Source organism: Geotrypetes seraphini, chromosome 17 (genome assembly GCF_902459505.1).
Source record: "Geotrypetes seraphini chromosome 17, aGeoSer1.1, whole genome shotgun sequence".
NCBI lineage: Eukaryota > Metazoa > Chordata > Amphibia > Gymnophiona > Dermophiidae > Geotrypetes > Geotrypetes seraphini.
Genome location: NC_047100.1, coordinates 30,980,512 through 30,999,785, shown reverse-complemented (window position 1 = coordinate 30,999,785; position 19,274 = coordinate 30,980,512). Strand labels below are relative to the sequence as shown.

The following is a 19,274-nucleotide window of genomic DNA, read 5'->3' as shown; positions in this document are numbered from 1 at the left end:
AGGACTCGACCTCTTGTGAGACTGCTGAGTGCCCAGGCTGGACTGCAGGAAGCAGAGTCAAGGAAGGACTATATTTGGTCAGTAACTGAACAAATTCCCGCTCTAAAATGGTATGGATAGTAGCCTGCAATTGTGGATCCGAGTCTGAAACTGGACCACTTGCTGAGGCTAAAGGCTCCAAGGTCGATGAGGAAGAATGCTTCGACTTAGAGGAATGATGTTTAGGTAGCTTGAGGACCACCGCTAAAACTGTCTGCTGAGGTATCTGACCTGAGGGAAGCTCAAGAGAAGACTTGGCAGATTTACTCGAGGTCGAGGACATTACAAACAAGGAAGGTCTAATGAGAGCCGAGGTCGAAGTCATGGAGGCAGGAGGACATCCCGTAGCAGGCCTGACCGAATCAGAGGTAGAGGGTGTAGTAGGGGTTTCCATACCGAAAATCTTCTCCACTTGAACTCGATGTTTGAGGGCTCGAGGTTGAAGGGTAGCACACAAACGCATGACTCCAGGCACTGGTGCTGGCACTGGCTACACTTCTTGAAGCCCGTGACTGGCCGGGACATAGAAAGAAAAATAGCCGCTGCAAAGTCAAAGCCTGCAGGCTGAGGGCTTGCGACAGGCCCCGCAGTCACGTGACTAAAAAATTCAACTTTTTTTTTTTTTAACAAAGACCAAAAGAAAAGCACAGCCGACACAGTAATAAGAAAATAAAACACGAGCCGTGGTGAGAGATGGCACAAAGTGAACTAAGTTTAGAGCAGAGTGTCAGAGACCGACTTCTCGGCTCTGCAGAAAACTGAGGAGGCACACTGGGTAGGAAGACTTCTGAGTTTCTTCAAGCAAGTCACCCACATGTGAGAATAGGCTGCCTGCTTGTCCTGGGATAATAGCAGTTATGTTTTTTTGTCCTCACTGGCTTCATAAACATTAAATCATGTTTCAAACTGCCTCAGTGGACAAAAACAATCCCCCCCCCCTCCCTTAATAAATACAAATTGTACTTTCTGTACATATACTTTTTTGGCCTGAAGTTGTGAATAGAAATGATATGCTACAAGGGCTATGCATTTTCTTTTTGTTCCCCTTTTAACCCAAATTAAAATGTAATAAAAATGAATAAAACCAAAAATATTTCACCTACAAACAGTATGCCCACATGGTTTTCAGACTCAAGAGGAAATGTAGAGATTTCTGAGGGGAAAGGCAAATAGCAGAGGAGTGAAGAAAGCCAGAAGAACATTCATCTAAATAATGGATATTTTTCAGGCCCTGCTCCTCATGTAGTTGACATAGCTGAGCTAGTGAAACACCCTCTCTTGGCAGGAAGCTTTGCAAGCATATTAATGTGCTGTCACGCTACACAAGCATTTTCCCAATATTATGTTGTAAATAGCCATCGGAACAAAGTTATGTCATCTGATCGTAATGGGGTGTAAATTAGACTTTATAATTCCAAGAAAGGAAGGACAAATAGGATCCCCAATTGTCACAAACCTTTACTCTAGTCAGTATGATGATGAGGTCCCAAGAAACTAGGATGAAAATGGATAAGAATTTACAAATAACAGCATGAAACCGAAACACAAATTTAATTTATTAAAATAACCAGAAAAAAAATCTGGGGAACCATAGATGCCTTTGCCCAGGAGCAATAAAAGAAAACGACCAACCAAAATTTAAAACCCAAGTCAGCACCTAAATAATAACTGAAGATTCCCCCTTCTAGTGCAGCTCTTTCTGCAAATGTCAGCAGAGATTCTGGAGCGACTGTCACACAGAGCCTTGCACTCTCAGACATCATTGGGTGGAAGAAAAGAGTGAAGTCTAGTACCAAGGTCAGCTCCAATTGCTCTACTGTCTCTTAGCCACTACAACCAATAATACATTCTGTTCTTGTGCAGGTATTCCACTATGCTTTGGTTTTCTCTTCTTTTTCTGTGCAAAACTGTTCCTTCTCAAAGCATAGTAGCTTATTTTTGTTTTGTTTTTTTCTGAACCATTCCTCTGTCCTTTATCAGGTCTTGAATGTGTAGGCTGAAACCATTTGAGGGTCTTTGCCCTACATTTGCACATTCAAAACAATTAAAAATGTTTCCTCAAATCAGTCAGTTATCCTTGTACTAAAAAGAACAATGAATCCATGATGTAAGATTGGTACATAAATTCTCCTTTGTTTGCTGAAGTGCATTCTTTGAAATATTGTCCACAAAATTGTCCTGAGTTGGTCAAAGTGAGGAAAATAATCTATTTTCAAATGCTGCACCAACAGAATTAAGATGATGGAGAAAGGCAACAGGAATAGTTTAATGCCAAGTTGTAAATATGCTGTTTTTTGTGGTACAGTGACCCTGTATGAATGAGGCAAAGAATGCAAAATTAAAGGCCACCTTGCAAACTACTTTCCAATTTATTTCTGTCTGTAGGGAAGTTAGGAAAGAGTTCTTATTAGAAAATGGGTAGTCTTGTGGATGTTAGTGTACAAGAGTTGATGTCCTCTGTGTGGGCTGCACGGTGCAGTGAAGGTTCGGAAGCACTGCGGTTGATTTTGGGTAAAGAATGCTGAAGAAGTTCTATAGAGGATAATATCTGAAATGACAAAGAGAAAAAGTATAATTGGCTGGAGCCACATATAAACTCTAAGCCATTTTGCTGATTACCCAAGCTGAGGAAAACAGTAAGTCAAGCACTGCCATATGTACTTAAAAACTACATATTTGATATAAAATGTGAAGTTACAATTAAAAGAATACGTGGGTAAGTATGGCCACCTGCTTTAATTTGCAACTGTGGTGGGTCATTCTTGGCTTTCATAAAATGAGTAGCTTACGAGTGTTTTCCAAGATGAGCAAAACACTCCCACAAAACGATATGGTTTCTCAGATATGGTGGCCCAGGAGTGGTGGGTATCTCTCTCTATATCTCTCTCTATCTATCTCTATCTCTCTATCTATCTCTCTCTCTCTATCTATCTCTATCTCTCTCTCTCTATCTCTCTCTCTCTCTCTATATATATATATATATATTTATTTATTTATTTATTTTTTTGTGCTGGATCTTAGAGATCTAGAGAGATGGTAGATCTGGAGAGAAGCTGCAATTGTCAGTGGATCTTCATTATTTACTATTTTGAAAATGAAGGTTAATAAATTAAATGCTCCATGAAACTGGGAGCCACTGTAGCCTTAACAAGACAAGTATGATTGACTCTTGAATGCCCGATAATAGCTGAGCTGCCATATTCAGAGCTACCTGCAACGATCACCCCTTTTGAAATCCTGATATTTGCATTATAATTTGCCTAGGTACACTTGGCTCATAGCACATAAGTATGAACTCAACTTATAAACTTTTGCAGAGAGCAAACTTTGTGTGCACATAAATTATATTTATTATATCTAGTTGCAACTTGACCTTGTTTCCTTTTAACTTTATTATTATTGTAATATTTCCCCTAATTTCTAGACAAAAGTTCTGGTGCTGTAAAATTTATAAATTGCTAATAAATAAGAAAAATTAGAGGGTGTTCAACATTGCTGGTTTATAAGTTGCCTGAAAGATTTAAGTGAACTTTTTCATTCCATTTAACTGCATACATCCTTTGTCTACTACCGTATTTCCCTATGTATAGGCCGCAGCCTGTACATGGGTTTTACAAGCTACTGCAGTGGGTGCGGCTTCCTTATATGGGGCGGCCTATCTAAAGACATTGTAGATAAGCCGCCCTATTAGTAGATCAGCCGCGAAGTCCCCCTTACCTGCTTCCTCAATGCCTGAGAACTGACAGTAGGCATTGAGGAAGCACCACAGAGCCAGGCTGGATGCTGAAAAGATCGCTCCTGCCAGGCACCATTGGCCGCCACATTGCAGGAAGCAGCTGGCAGCCATCCAGGATGTATTTACCAGGGGGGGGGGGAATGTATAGGCTGATTTAGGTTATAAAACTCTTAGATAAGCCGTGGCTAGTAACATGGAGCAGCTTATCTAACAGTTTTAAAACCTAAATTGGCATTTCCTGGGGCCTATACATGGGGAAATACAGTATATCGATACCAAATCTAATCAATAAATCAGCATCAAATCATTTCTAACATTTATTTAAACTATTTCTCCAAGTTGTTAATGTACATTTAAGTTTATATAGATAAAGTAATAGAAAAATCCTTACCTGTGGAAACAAAGGTCTTTCCTCCTTAACTTTTTTCACACAGTCTGCTACAAGTCTCTTCATAGCTTTGGGGCAGTTTTTATACAATTTACTGAGGTCAGGAGTCACATAACCCCGACCCACCATAAAAATGATCTAATAAAGCCAGAAATAGACACAATTTAGTTATCATCAAAGATACACCTATACTATGACAAAAATATCTTACGTCCAATTACACTATTAATTTTTATCATTGGACACTCGTAGAATGAATTGGCTAATCATTGCACCATAACCTCCTTAACAGCTAAAGAATAATGAGAGTTATAGTAGAACTAAATGAATGGACATATAATCCAAACATTTCCAAATCATTTGTAGCTAAGCCACATGTAGGAGCCCAGAACCATCTAGAAAGCTGCTGGGCATATGTTACCCCTCCATCTAGTGACTAATGTTGCCAGTCTACTTTTCAGTTAGTCACAAAGCTAAAGTTTCATGAGGTGGGAGAGAATGTGTCCTGCTTTAAATGGAAAGCAACCTAGCTTTCTCTGTGGACATGGATGACTCCCAAGCAAGAGTCAGTGGAGTCAATTTGTAAACCCTTACATCTGCTGTCTGGCATGAAATAGTGTACTAATCTGAAGGGGATCAGTACTGGAGCTGGCTCAGCAAAGCTCTGTGCACTTGTGTCTACGAGAGCAAGATCCTCAAAATTTGTAGGCCCAGATTCTTGAACCAATACTGATTTTGTAGGCACCCATACCTCTGTTAAAACACCATCCAAACGGTGTATTTTTACCAAGATCTGAAGAACATCCCAATGCCAGAGTCGCACCTATGTATGTGCTTTAGGCCCTGAATGCCAAAGTCAGCATGGCTAATGCCAGAAGTGGCGTTAGATGGCCTAAAGCGCCTATCTAGGTGCTGGACATATAGGCCGGAAAACCCTGGCCTATCTTTCGTGTCAGTGTGAAACCGGCGCCAATGCAAGATTCACACGTAATCAGCGGCCACTTTTAAGGTAACCACCAATATTGGTGCTGGTTCAAGAATCCTGGCCTAAGGTCTTCAGTAGAGCTGTTCTTTTCTTTGCAGTCCATATCAGAAGAGCAGCAGGGTTCTACTGCACTTGTGTCACTTCTCTCGGAAGGTATTCTGTGCTATGCACTGCCATGAGCATCTCCCTTCAAAACGTGGCCTGCATACATCCCAATACTGCTATGATTGCTAATATTTCTCCCAGCAGAGTGTGAGAAGATGCTAAAACCAGTCAAGTAAGCAATCTTACAGTTTGCATTTCAGCTAAGATTGAAAAAAGCATGATTGAACATTGTTATTAGAACTCTTTTCCTTAGTGCATTAGTTATTTTAGCAAAGCCCCTTTAAAAATGGTTTTATTATCCTAAGCCACAGGAAAAACAAAAGGGTCTTCTATTCATCCTTGTACACATCTACAAAAATAGTTCAAACAAATCTCCACTGCCATAAATTCTGCTCAATAATTATAAAATGTTCTTTGTATATTCCACTTCGTGCCTGAGGCAATAGCCAATTATTGCAGGGAGGCGAATAATTTTTAAGGTCTCGAAAGTTTAGTTGGCTAGGGATAAAACATTTATTGTCTCCATTTCAAATCACTTGTGCTATATCACTCTTTTCTACACAGATTTCTGGTTATTAAGTATTAGCATTTCTACAGATCCAGTGAACAAAGTTCAACACAACTTGGTATTTTCATATTCTACTGATAAGCTCTTGCCAAGGTCCTAAACTTTGTCTTCTAAATGTGGAGCTTGACCGACGTAAGGAATGAAAAAAAAAAACAACTATGAATTTCAGCCTTTGCCAACCCTGAGTGAAGGGAACAGAATGTTGCTGAGACTGAGTTACTCAAGCTGCAACAAAGTTGTTTTAAGTAAACCTTTGTCAGGAAGAAAAGTCTCTGTGTATTCTGCTAATCATGCTCCCTTAGACCTGGAGCACTATTGGCCGATTCTCCTTACTACAACTTCCTGAGCCCAGAGCTGCAAACACATCACAACTTCTGCCAAATGAGCTGTGTTGGTGCCAAACTGCTGCATGCCCACTAATACTCTGTCTGGCTCCTCCTTCCTCTCTTGACATCAGACCTCTGGAGAGAGGGAGCACATTACATTACCATTTATTCTGCCTTTCAACCATGCCATTTTCACTCACCCACTTTATGCCTTTAAAAGCCATGCAAGTTACCTATAATCTTTTGTAGAAAAGGCAATATTGTCATTGTATTTCTCCTCTGTAATATGGATCTTCTCATGTTCAACTTGACTTCCAAACTAGAGAATGGCATGGGGACAAATGTTTCCCCTTCCCTGCAAGAACTCCATTTCCCCGTGACTTTTGACGCTGTCCCTGTCCCCATTCCTGTAAGCTCTGCCTTAACCGCACAAGCCTCGAACACTTACGATTTTAAAGTGTTTGAGGCTTGTGCAGATGAGGATGGTGGGGCAGGGACAGGAAAATGTGTTTGTCCCCGTGTCGTTCTCTATTTCAATCCTCTCTAATCTCCCCATTTGTTCTCGTACAGAAGTAATAGCCTAGTGGCCTGAGAAGCTGGAGAACTGGGATCAATTCCCAGTGCAGCTCCTTGGGGGAAATTCTATAGACAGTGCTGGTAGATGCCTTATCAGCGCCTGAGGGAAATGCAGTTTGAAACACTACAGCGCAGCTTGCAGCTCTGGAAGCACGACTAAACATGTGATCGGCGGCTGCTTTTAAGGTAACTGTTTAGAGAAGCCGGGCAAGTCATTTACCCCTGCATTGCCCCAAGTATAAAAAAAAAATACTCTGTAAAGTGCTTTGATTGTGTATGTTAAATGCCATCCCCTTGCTCTTTACCTGCATCCCAGCGATTCACTAGTGTACTGAAGCCATGAAACTGCTTAACAAACTGTAAAAGTTAATACAACTTGTTTTTCTAGATTAATTCTGTATGAATTGTATACTATGTCTAATTTGTTAGTTTAAAATTTAAAAAAAAAAAATTCTAGGCCCAGTTTCATATTAGCTCTATATACATCAACTTGGCGCTTTTACCTAATAAATTTATTTATACATTGCACTAGAAATAGATCGACAGTATTACAAAAAAATGTTGGCTTGTCATTACATGCCTACAATTCTTTTGTGCCCAGCTCCTGAAACATCAGTAGTGAAATGACTTTGTGCTTCTAAGACAAAAGTGGGGAAAGCACCTTACTAGGCAAACTTAAACAGGCTATTCTGGTTTTTATTTAAACAAAACATAGTAAATGATGGTAGTTAAAGACCTGAACAGTCCAGCCAGTCTGCCTACTAGTTATTATGAAAAATACATGATTAAATTAACTTGTCTCTTCTTTGATATTTCTGGCTGTAGACTAAAGTCCACTTGGTTGCAAGTTGCCATCCAAGCTCACTCCAGCCTATCCAACTATTCTGGGTTTTTTTTGGCTCTAACAGCCTCTTTCACGTCACCTTTTACCATGCCAGCTCTTGTTTCCTCCTCTTTCCACCTATGTCACTATGAATTACAGCTCTTATAAAAGAACAGAGAAAGACCATACAGGCTACCTTGCCTGCCCACTCATATCAAATGTTTTGGCTCTCTAATACTCAAGAAATCCTCTGCACTTGTCCTTTACGTTCTAAAATTCAGGACAGTCCTTATCTCCATCAACTCCACTGAGAAGCTGCTGCTCACAAACACTCTTAGTTTATTTATTGAGTTTTCCATACAAAAACAGAAATGAAGGAACAAAACATAGCCCAGAATATACATATGTATATCATGAACAGTGCTGTACAATGTGCCATACACAGGAAACAATGTAAACCTTTCATGAGTCAGAATTCAACACCAAATATGCTTTTAGAGCAGACCATTTCTTCAGCAGAGAAGTGAGTATTAGGTAAGTAATTTCTCTTAACAGAATAACATTCATACCTGTAACTGAGGAATAATAAATTCCACCAATGTGAATGAGAAACTTTTGAAAGATCTTTGCAGAAGGAGCAAATACTTTTCAAAGCTGTAGCCAATAAGGTATCCAGTAAAAGGCAGGAAGGTTCTGGTAAACAGGTAGTGAAGTAAGATCCTTTTAACAGTATGATTTTAAGGGACATAGGTTCGGAAATGGGAAGAATCTCAGTTATAGTAGACCAGACATCTTTCCAGTATTTATTCAAATACGGACATTCAAAAATAAGATGCTTTAGGTCACCTATGTTTGAACTACACCACCAACACAATTTGGAAAGTTTAGAATCAATTTGATGTGAGCGTAAGGGGGGTCCATAAGGCCCTGTGTAAGAGAAAAAATAAGGATTTGGCCATAGTAGCTCGGGTTCAATATGTGTTTGTTTACAATGCCTGTTTGTTAAACATGGTTATAATTTATTGAAGTTATATGTTTATTTCAATAAACAGGGCTGCGGCCAGGTTTCACCAATGACAGTGTGGGGCATGTTATTGGGACCCAGGATGGGTGGGGTGACAAAAGGTTTGTTGTGAGAGCGGGCTGCTCCAGGTTCCGCTGTTACTGGGAATCAACCAGCTTGCGGGAGTGCTGAACTTGAGAGAAAGGTCTCCATTGTTTTGTTTCAGAGTCAATAAAAAAGGAACTATCCCATATATTGAGCACTTGCCAGGAAGTCCAGGAGACCATTTTTTATATCTATTAATATGGTGGGATTATTCCAAATGGGAATATGGAAGGAATTAGAAATTGGAGTTGCTAACATAGGTACTCTTTATGATAAGATTAGCTTTCCCGTGTTTAGGGAGAGTCATGCCAAGGAGTTTAGATAGAGAGATTGGAGACATGTAGTTAAGTTCAAATGAGAGCCATCTAGGCATAGTGGATATGTGGGAAGGTTTAATCCACTCTAGGCCTTGGTGCAAGATGAAAGATTTGTGATATCGAAGAAGATCTGGATTAATATTATCTCTGGTTCACCTTAAGGCCTTAGTTTGTCTTGCCAGAACATTTTCTTTTAGCAGATGCTACTCAATCTGGCATCATTACTCAGGTTCTCATTCTAAAAGGTACCAGTTTCACTCACCTGGTCTCGGTCGCTGATATGGGAGTAGGGCAATTCTCCTGTCATGAGCTCATATAACACAATTCCATAGGAGTATACATCTGATTGAAAACTAAATGGATTACTGTCTTGCATCCGGATCACTTCTGGCGACTACAGAAAGACGAGATTACACTGGTAAATATGTAAAATAAAAATAAGAACACAGCTTGCTTAGTCAAAGGATATTACGCAAACAGTTTTCTGCTAGGCAAGTGTACAAGGGAATGCCAGTTTTTCTAAGGGTAGAAAAATATATAACAGCGGGATCTGGATAGTCCCTGCTGCTGCCCATAAACATCCACCTTTCTCATGCCCCAACCCCTAATAAAACCAACACACATTATTATGGAATATAGCCGCAGCTCTTTATTAATCCCCAATAGCCAATAAATTAACTTTGCATATATTAACATCATTAACACATTGAACCTCAATTGAACAACATCGCCAAGCTCCTCCCGAGCTACCCAGTGTAAACATCAACATTTGCCCCCGACCCCTCCACAAACAGCAAGTCTGAGGGGTGGCATGACCTCATGCCCCTTTAACCCGGGTCACCTGACCCCCAGTAGCTCAGGCAGGTGGGGGGAAAACCGCCCTGGAGGACCTTAAACAAACCAAGTCCTTCAAGGTCCCGGTTTTATCAACTCCCCCGCACCATCCATCATCCCAATCCCGTTTGCCCAATCCTACACTCGCCTTTTGGGGCGAACCACTTCCCTATTACCTCCCTAACTCTCCCCTACTACCGATCCTCCCCCCAGCCTGCCTCGCGGGCGACACAGGGGGTCTCCCAGCCCCATGTTACAATACGCCCGTCGAGACAAGCTCTCGGGCTACTCTATAGTAGTAATGGAAATGACACACTGTGAAACAATCAAAAGCTGAAATGTATATCAAGAGCAATTTTTAAACATGATAGCTCAAGAATTTACAATAAAGATAGTTTTGAAGACAAGATTTTTCAGAAAGCATGTAACATTTTATAATGCCCATTTCTTGATTTACAGAACTAAGAGGAGTAATCGAAGGAAATATTTTTTTATAGAAAGAGTGGTAGATGCATGGAACAGTCTCCCAGAAGAGGTGGTGGAGACAGAGACTGTGTCTGAATTCAAGAGGGCCTGGGATAGGTACGTGGGATCTCTTGAAGAGAGAGAGATAATGGTTACTGCGGATTGTGACCAGTCAGGCTCCGTGCCTGCCGTGGTCCCAGTGAAAGGTGGAGGTAAACCCAAAAAGCAAACCACAGGTCCTGACAGAACAGCCTGAGGATGGGTCAGACTCAAGAGTGGGAGGATATGGAAACCCTCCCCCAGTCACTGCCCTGTTGTAAACACACCTAGAAACATAGGTTTTAAATCTAGTCGTTTCTAGGAAGTCATGCAGTCTCCCTAACAACCACTGGGGGGAGCCCAAGAGAGCCACAAGCTAGAGCAAGCTCAGACAGGTGAAGGCGTGGCTCCTCTCCTGCAAAGCCTGTAGATTTGACTAGGAGAGGATAGGGAAGAGGAACAAGCCTCTCCCAGCTCAAGTCAGGGTAATGGCTCTGACCTCATGGAAATAGAAGAAGCTGGTTCTTCTACAGAGTTTGCAGCACCAACCCAGGAGGAGCAATGGAGTTTCAGGAAGAGCTGTTCCAGGAACCTGAAATATGGCGGCTAAGCACTACTGAATGCAGAGCTGTGAGTTTGAAATTGCTGACTTTGGGACTTTTTGAAATGGTTCTGTTTTGCTGCATTTGCTGTTTCTTTTGATGGTATTTTTTCTTTGCATTTGTTGACTGAATTGTAGTGTTTTGGTCAAGCTAAGTACTCTGTTTAAAAACCTCCAATTGTTTTGAACTCTGTGTGGGGGTAGGGCACCAGCTGGTGCCTAGAAAGAAATTGAGTTGATTTTTCTTGTTTGGTTTTTTGTTTGTTTGTTTGTTTCCTGGCTTTTTCATCTTTAAAGCCAAAGCCAAAGTAGGGAGAAGTTTGCTACAATTCTGAGTGGGAATTTTGAAAGCAATTTGTAAAGCTTTTTTGGAAAGGCAAACTCCTGGCCCCAGCTCTGCTTGTTAGCAGCTGGAGGCTTCTGTGTTTTCTTGATAAATGTTTAAATGCTTGGACTGCTTTTGAAATATGTAGTGCTGGTGCTCAGTTATTGCTTGTATTGGCAGCACCATTTTGAGAATTATTTCACTCAGCTACTTTTCTACCTTGATTGTATTATTGATTACTGGACTATGATGGAGTAAAACTTTAAAAGTTGTGTGCCTTGGAGTTGCTGCACCTATTGGAGGTTTTTTTTGGAGGACCCATGAAGCCCTTTAACTGAGGTTCCTCTGTCTACTTGTATAATTCAGGCTGGGCTGAATTAAGTGTAGCAGATATTATCCTAATATTTGATTGAAGATATTTGCTTCTCAATTTACTCTAGTAATTGAAAATACCAACTATTATTGTGCTACCAGTTTGCTTCCTTCAACGTCTGTCTCTTCATTCTAGATAGGCAATTAGAAGTATGTTCCCACTGCTATTCATTCTGTTCCCCTTTACAAATGAAGGTTCTATCCATAAGGATTCCAAAGGGTATTTTGGTTCTGTGAACTTTTATGTTGTTGTTCTTAATGTCCTCTTTAACATACAGCACTACCCTATCATTATGATATGGTTTATCTTCCTTCCATTGGGTCTCTGAAATGCCTGATTGCTATTTACTCTGACACTCCCATTTTATTTTTTAGGCTTCCAATATTTGTATCCAATGTTTTTGTTTGAATTTATAACCTGCTTAAAAGTTGACAGTGATAATTTGCAATCTTTCAAGACCCTCTGCTCTTTCTTTAAAAGACATCTGGGCTACTTTTGCCTGTATTGCAACCTCTCTCTTAAGATGCCCTAACTTACCTATTTTGTCAGAATCCTTCAACAATACCTTACTCTGAACCATGCTCTCCTGAACAGCTGTCAGCTTTCTCTCAGGTTCTAATTTAAAAGCTTAGGCTATTCTCAAAAATGTAACACTTTCTTCACTCTGTATTCCTCCTATAACCCTTACTATGGAGTTCCTTATTATTATTAAGCTCCTGTAAACCGTGCCGAGCTCTACGATTGTGGAGATGATGCGGTATATAAACTTACAAGTTTAATTTAATTTAGTCAAGGATGTCCCCCCGCAAGGAACCTCCACAGCACAAGGGTGAAGACTGCGAATGGAAAATACTGAAATTACGTAAAATTAAACACAAGCAGAAAGGATTAGTTCCTATAGCCTGGCTTGTAAGAAGAAAGACTGAGGATCAGGCACAGTGATGGGGTTTAAGTCTCTGAAGTTTGAGGCTTTCTACAAAGTTCTGCCGAGTGGAGGGAAATAACCCACTGGTCCCAGAATAAAGTGGGATTATACGAGAAAATTACTTTTCAGAAATCAGTGAAAAACAAGGATTTCCTACTGAATGTATTTGCTTCAACTGTTAGCTGAAAAATTAAAAAATAAATGGGCAGCATTTTCTTGAAATTCAGCAAGAGAATGAAACTTCAATATATACAGCAGTAATGCTCTGCAGTTATACTGCAACATATATAAATTATTTTCCTGTGTTTATGTTGGTGAATATTATGTCTTACCATCCACAGAATGGACCCCGTTGGCTGTTCCACCTGCTGAGAGCCACTCCATCTAGATTTCACCGTTGCTAAACCAAAATCTCCTATTTTCACTGTTAAACCTTCATGAAGAAATATATCTGAATACTGATTAAGGAATTACTACTGAAAATTCATGAAAAATTTTTTATTTCAATAAAACAAAGCTATGACCTAGTATACTTTTCTTGCAATTACAAATGGTATCTACCTTTCTTGTTTACAACGGTAAGCTGAATATCAAATGTTCAATTTAATCAAATCGTGACTTAAACTGCCTAAAGAGTGTGGGACTAAGACTTAGTAGACAAAGACAAGTTGTTCACCCTCTCCAAGGTAGAGAGAACGAGAGGGCACTCTCTAAAGTTAAAAGGGGATAGATTCCATACAAACGTAAGGAAGTTCTTCTTCACCCAGAGAGTGGTAGAAAACTGGAACGCTCTTCCGGAGTCTGTCATAGGGGAAAACACCCTCCAGGGATTCAAGACAAAGTTAGACAGACAAGTTCCTGCTGAACCAAAACATATGCAGGTAAGGCTAGTCTCAGTTAGGGTGCTGGTCTTTGACCAGAGGGCCACTACATGAGCGGACTGCTGGGCATGATGGCCCACTGGTCTGACCAGCAGCAGCAATTCTTATGTTCTTAACCTTACAGTTTTCTAATTCCAAACTGAGAGGAAGAGACTCAAAATTTTAACGTGGTCGCTAAACCAGTTTCAGCCGGTTTAGTGTTCATGTATTTTAGCGTCCGATTATCAAAATGGCTTACCGTGGTCTTTTCTGAGCTTCCTAGCAATCTCCTTTCCAACTCTGGACAATTCTCTAACCTCACTGTCCTACATTTGTGAGCAAAACTTTTCCAGCACATACTAGCCTGACTTTCTGGTCAGTGCCTGAGTGCTCATCAGCTCAGGCACTGACAGGAAAGTAAGGCTTGACGGGTTAAACCCGTCAGAAAATTTTGATATTGTCAAGCTACCTACCTCCTCCCCTGGCAGAAGGGATGCCCACTCCATCTTGCCATTGCCATTAAGCAACCTCCCCCCCCTTTACCCTGTTTAAGAAGGCCAGTCAGAGGGATGTCTACATCCTCCGCCAGCCTCTTTAAAATGACCCGCCTTCCCCTCTCTGATGCATCCTTGGATGGGCCTAAGGCTCTGATTGGCCCAGGTTGCTTAAGGCCTCTCCTATTGGGGACAGAGGGCAGAAACATTTATATACAGGTGGGTGACTTATTGAGGATATATATGAGAGATCAAGATAGCAGATTGTATGGAAAGCTTTTCATTATAATGTCAAAGTGTATCTTTAAGCTATGACCTACTTAGGCACATCTCACATCTACACTTTCTTAATAAAGAAACGTTCTTTGAGGTCTTCAATCCAATTCATCTTCTTTCTTCACCTGAAGTTTGGCGGATAGCCAGTCATCTAGACTTTGTCAAACATTTTTGGTTTCACTCTCAATTCCCAGTGGTTTACTTGCTTTAAAATTTGCACAGATCAGATTTCAGGATCAGAAAATAATCCGATTGCCATGGTCACTGCTACAAAAGAAGAAGGGGTTCACAACATAGTAATAATGGCAGCATCTAGGTCTATGACATTTGCAGGCTGATTGATCTGTTACCCAGTGCCAAAAGAAGGCATAGCAGTTGCCTTTTCTCTCTGTGCCATGCTAGATGCCAGGAACGGTTCTTTCCTTGGCCTACCAACAAGAGCATTTGCAGACCATGGAGAGAAGAGGAAACAATGTTTTGAGCATACAGATCGAGTTATGGTTACCATTGAAGGAATGCTTTATTTTACCAGCAAGATGGTGTCAAGTCTAGCATTTGTGAGCAGAACTTTGAGTTTTCAGGAGTAGGACTTAGATACAAGTCTGCAAGACTTCTTTAAGAAAAGATTCCTCTTTCATTTTAAGCCTGGAAATTTTAAGGTTAGATAAGCTTGAATTACCCATGGCACTCCGGTGACATTTGAGGATTGTGCTTCATGAAAAGGAAGTTTGGTAAATATTAAGCATGAGATGACAAGTGAAGGAGGATGTTTCAATTTTACAAGAGAAATCTAATTTATTAATTCAAAACAGTTCAATAAATTATGTCGGATAAAAATGAAGAATGTTTTTAGTAGTATGAATTTGTACATTTTGAATTAAGTTTCAAAATTATGTACTAGAGGCCTTGAAATTCCAGAGGAAGGTTTACCTTTCTATTTGGGATTACTATTTACATTTTAATGATTAGCTGCCTAGGGCTTCAATGTAGCCTAGTAATCTTGATCAATCAGTTGAATGGATAAGGCTTTTGGACAATTCTCTCCAATGCTTACCACCACCTACATTGGTGATGAAAGCTGTTGACTCTGGAATCTGCAATTATTTTCTTACCTAGACATAATAAAAAGTTGTTTTTTTCCAGACAAAGCCAGAGAGACTCAGTTTCAACACATGAGACTTTTAGAATGAAGATCACATGTCATTTCCTTGGGAGCTCTGTTTGTGCTTATCCTGTATAGCAACAAAAAGATATTAATGTTTTTGGAACCTTCACACCTAGGAAATTTTCCTCCTGGCCAATTGTTAATGTCTTTCTGATGACGTGTAAGAAACTGAGTTTTTATATGATTCATTTAGAAACATAGAATATGATGGCAGAAAAGGGCCACTGGCCCAACAAGTCTGGCCACTATAAGGACCCTCCCTCCTAAGCACTTCCACGGTGAACCCACATGCTTATCCCATTTTTTCTTAAAATCAAGCACATTGCTTGCCTTAATTACCTGAAGTGGAAGATCATTCCAACGATCAACCACCCTTTCAGTGAAGAAATACTTCCTAGTGTTGCTATGAAATATCTCACCCCTGAGTTTCAACGGATGCCCTCTTGTTGCCGTAGGTCCTGTAAGGAAAAAGATATCTTCTTCTACCTCAATACGGCCAGTTACATATTTGAATGTCTCTATCATATCTCCCCTCTTTCTGCGTTCCTCGAGAGAGTATAGCTGCAACTTACCTAGACGTTCCTCATATGGGAGATCCTTGAGTCCCGAGACCATCCTGGTGGTCATTCGCTGAACCGACTCCACTCTCAGCACATCCTTTTGATAATGTGGCCTCCAAAATTGAACACAATATTCCAGATGAGGTCTCACCATGGACCTGTCAACGGCATTACAACTTCGGGCTTCCGGCTGACAAAACTTCTTCGGATGCAACCCAGTATTTGCCTAGCCTTGGATGAAGCTTTCTCTACTTGATTGGCAGTCTTCATATCTTCACCAATAATTACTCTTAGGTTGCGTTTGTATTTGTTGCCATGATTTTCTCCCTTGCCCCTCTCACCCCCATCTTCTCTTTGTAGTAAATATGATTTGGAATTTTTGATTGTTTGTTTATATTTTAGCAAAGTAAATATTAGTATACCTACTTGAAACTTTATATATAAGATAGATTCTCAAGGACTTATTCTTTCGGTGGTACCAACAATGAATAAAGGACAAATGTAATCATTAACATATCTCTTCTTCAAACTGATTTGAGGCTTAAGATATTAAACTCATACATTTTCTATTCAGCTTAGTAGCCATTCAGTATGACAAGTTTCTTTACAATTGTACAATCAATCAATTAGATAGGAACATTTCTCTTAACCTCGGTCTTCTTCAGACCACATGCTCCTAAAATGAATCAAATATTGGGGAAATTCAACAAGAAAAGGATACTGTTTGACTTCATATCTCTGTGGATGATATTTTTAGCATGTAGATAGCTATAAAAAATATAAGCAAGAACAAAATTAAATATATAAGCGGTCTTTTTACTAAAGCTCAGCACATGCTAACTCAAAGTCAGCAATCCATCTTTGAAACCAAAAGGTCAACTCTTAGTTATTAGATGGATATCTCCTAAGCCTTGTTCCCTTCAGAAAGAAGGCTTAAAAAAGAAAGTCAGACATCTCTATATATATTCATTCTTTATACAGATTAAAACCTTATAGTATACAACTGCCAACTGTGTACCTGGCAGATACATACCTTTGCCAGAAATGGCCAAGCTCCTGAAGTTCTCACAATCCACTATTTGACTATTTGAATAACTGTTTCATCTCCAAATTTGACTTCACCCATTTCAGATCATTTATAGATATGTCCAAAGCATTAGCTTATGTAACATACATACATACATAGTAACATAGTAAATGATGGCAGATAAAGACCCGAATGGTCCATCCAGTCTGCCCAACCCTTCATGCTCCATAAAAATCAATCATTTCAAGTTTATTTAAAATTTCTTATACCACCTAATCAGACTTCTAGGTCAGTGTTTTTCAACCGCTGTTCCGCGGCACACTAGTGTGCTGCGAGATGTTGCCTGGTGTGCCGCAGGGCCGCCAGCTCGCCAAGGCAAAGTGAGTCGATCACCCAGGACTCACTTTGTCTTGGCGATCTAATCTATCGAGCCGATAAGTCTTCTTCTCCCCGACGTCAATTCTGCAGTCGGAGAGGAAGTTCGGGCCAGCCAATCGCTGCCTGGCTGGGCGGAACTTCCTCTCCGATTGCAGAATTGACGTCAGGGAGAGCATGCGTCAGCGTCGGCTTTGGGGCCTGTTATCCATTGGTGGGTCCTGTTCCTCGATGGCAGCAGCAGTGGCAGTGGCTTGGGGAACGGCAGGGAGAAAGAAAGAAAGGGGGCAGGCAGGGAAACAGAAGGAAAGAAGAGAAACAGAAAGAAAGAAAGAAAGGTCAGGGTGAGAGGAAGAAAAAGTTGGGGGAGGGAATGAGGTGTGGAGGAGAGAAAGCATACAGGCTGATAGAAGGGAAGAAAGATTGGATGCACAGTCAGAAGAAGAAAGTGCAACCAGAAATCACCAGACAAGGTAGGAAAAATTATTTTATTTTAAATTTAGCAAAGTGGAGGCAGTATTACCACAGTTTTCAAAGGAATTTGCCCAAATAACTTAATAGTTAACTGGGTAAATTCCCAGAGATGAAAACTTCCCTTCACTTACTATGCTATCTGCTGTCTATATTTTACAATATGGTCCCCTTTTACTAAACCGCAATAGTGGTTTTTAGCGCAGGGAGCCTATGAGCGTCAAGAGCAGCGCTGGGCATTCAGCTATTGTGGTTTAATAAAAAGGATGGAGGGTATATTTGTCTATTTTTGTATGCTATAAAAACCAAATACAGAGAGAGACTGAGAGCTGTTGACGAAGAGTTACGTGTGTGTCTTTCTTCGATTCCAGCCAGAATATCAGCTTTGTGTTCAGCCAAACAGGCCCAGGTTTCGCACTGAATAAAGTATTTTATAATTTTTCACTATTCTGTTTACTTAATATTTCATAATAAAGTAATTATAAAATACTTTCTTTGTGTTTATTTGATTCCTATTCGAGAGAATTACTTTATATATAGTCAATATAGGCACAGAGTTAAATTTTTTAACATTTTCTAATGGTGGTGTGCCTCGTGATTTTTTTCATGAAACAAGTGTGCCTTTGCCCAAAAAAGGTTGAAAAACACTGTTCTAGGTGGTGTACAAAATCATAAAAACATACATTGGCTAAAATACAAACTTAAAATGACTACTACATTCATGGACATTTAAAAACATGACAAACAGGAACAGAAGGTAAAAAGGCAAGAACTACAATATTCAAAGTAAAAGGTAACGTTTAGGGGAAAAACAGTAGGAGGGGTTGCTCTAGGTTGCCCTTACAAGGGCAGTTAGGTCTCAAAGGCATCAAGAAATAGAAATGTTTTCAGCTTTGTCTTGAATTGACTAAGGATTGATTCATCTCGTAAATAAGCCAGGATAATATTCCATAGAGAGGGAGCAGTCACTGTAAAGATGGTAGACCTCATTGTCCTCTTTCTTAGATATTTCTGGGCCAGAGACCCAGAACTCTGCCCGGTAGTGTGTTTAGGTTCTATCTATTGGAGTTTCCATCAAAGCTCACCCCAGCCCATCTTAACCATTTCAGCCATCAAAGCCCTTCCCACACCTTCAAGGACTTAGCTGACAAAAGACGACTTGAGCGCTAACACTATCATGTCTTCTCCAATCTTCCCCATGACAGCGTTGGCGCTCAAGTCTTCGTTTGTCAGTCAGCTAACTCCTTAAACATGCCTCCAGGTGACTTTGCCCTTTTCTAAACCTGAGCTGTTCCGTGAGGGAGTTTTTTGGCAGTGAAAGTATCAAAAGTAGTTTTGATTTGTACCTTTTGGTACTATACTGCTACATTAGTCCCTCTTTTTGGGTGCATGCTGGGTTTGAAGAGGGGGGTACCTCGGTGCCACGATAACACAACATTTTGAGTCATTATATGAACATATTATATGGTGTGTGTCCTGGTATAATTTGATGCTACATTTCATATCATCTGAG

At 40.3% G+C, this 19,274-nt stretch overlaps 1 protein-coding gene across 2 annotated transcripts in view; it reads right to left on the bottom strand.

The window, feature by feature from the left end:
- Positions 1–1,571: 1,571 nt before the first annotated feature.
- RAF1 (Raf-1 proto-oncogene, serine/threonine kinase) overlaps positions 1,572–19,274 on the bottom strand; it is a 126,881-nt gene continuing 109,178 nt past the window's right edge. The window contains exons 14-18 of one of the 2 annotated variants that reach the window (XM_033925984.1): positions 16,610–16,656; positions 12,866–12,984; positions 9,234–9,365; positions 4,167–4,301; positions 1,572–2,587 (exon numbers count right to left, since the gene is read on the bottom strand). In XM_033925984.1, the coding sequence (XP_033781875.1) occupies positions 2,447–2,587; positions 4,167–4,301; positions 9,234–9,365; positions 12,866–12,984; positions 16,610–16,656 (574 nt within the window). In that variant the 3' untranslated portion in view covers positions 1,572–2,446. The remainder of the gene's footprint in view (positions 2,588–4,166; positions 4,302–9,233; positions 9,366–12,865; positions 12,985–16,609; positions 16,657–19,274) is intronic. The other variant, XM_033925986.1, reaches the window with a different exon arrangement.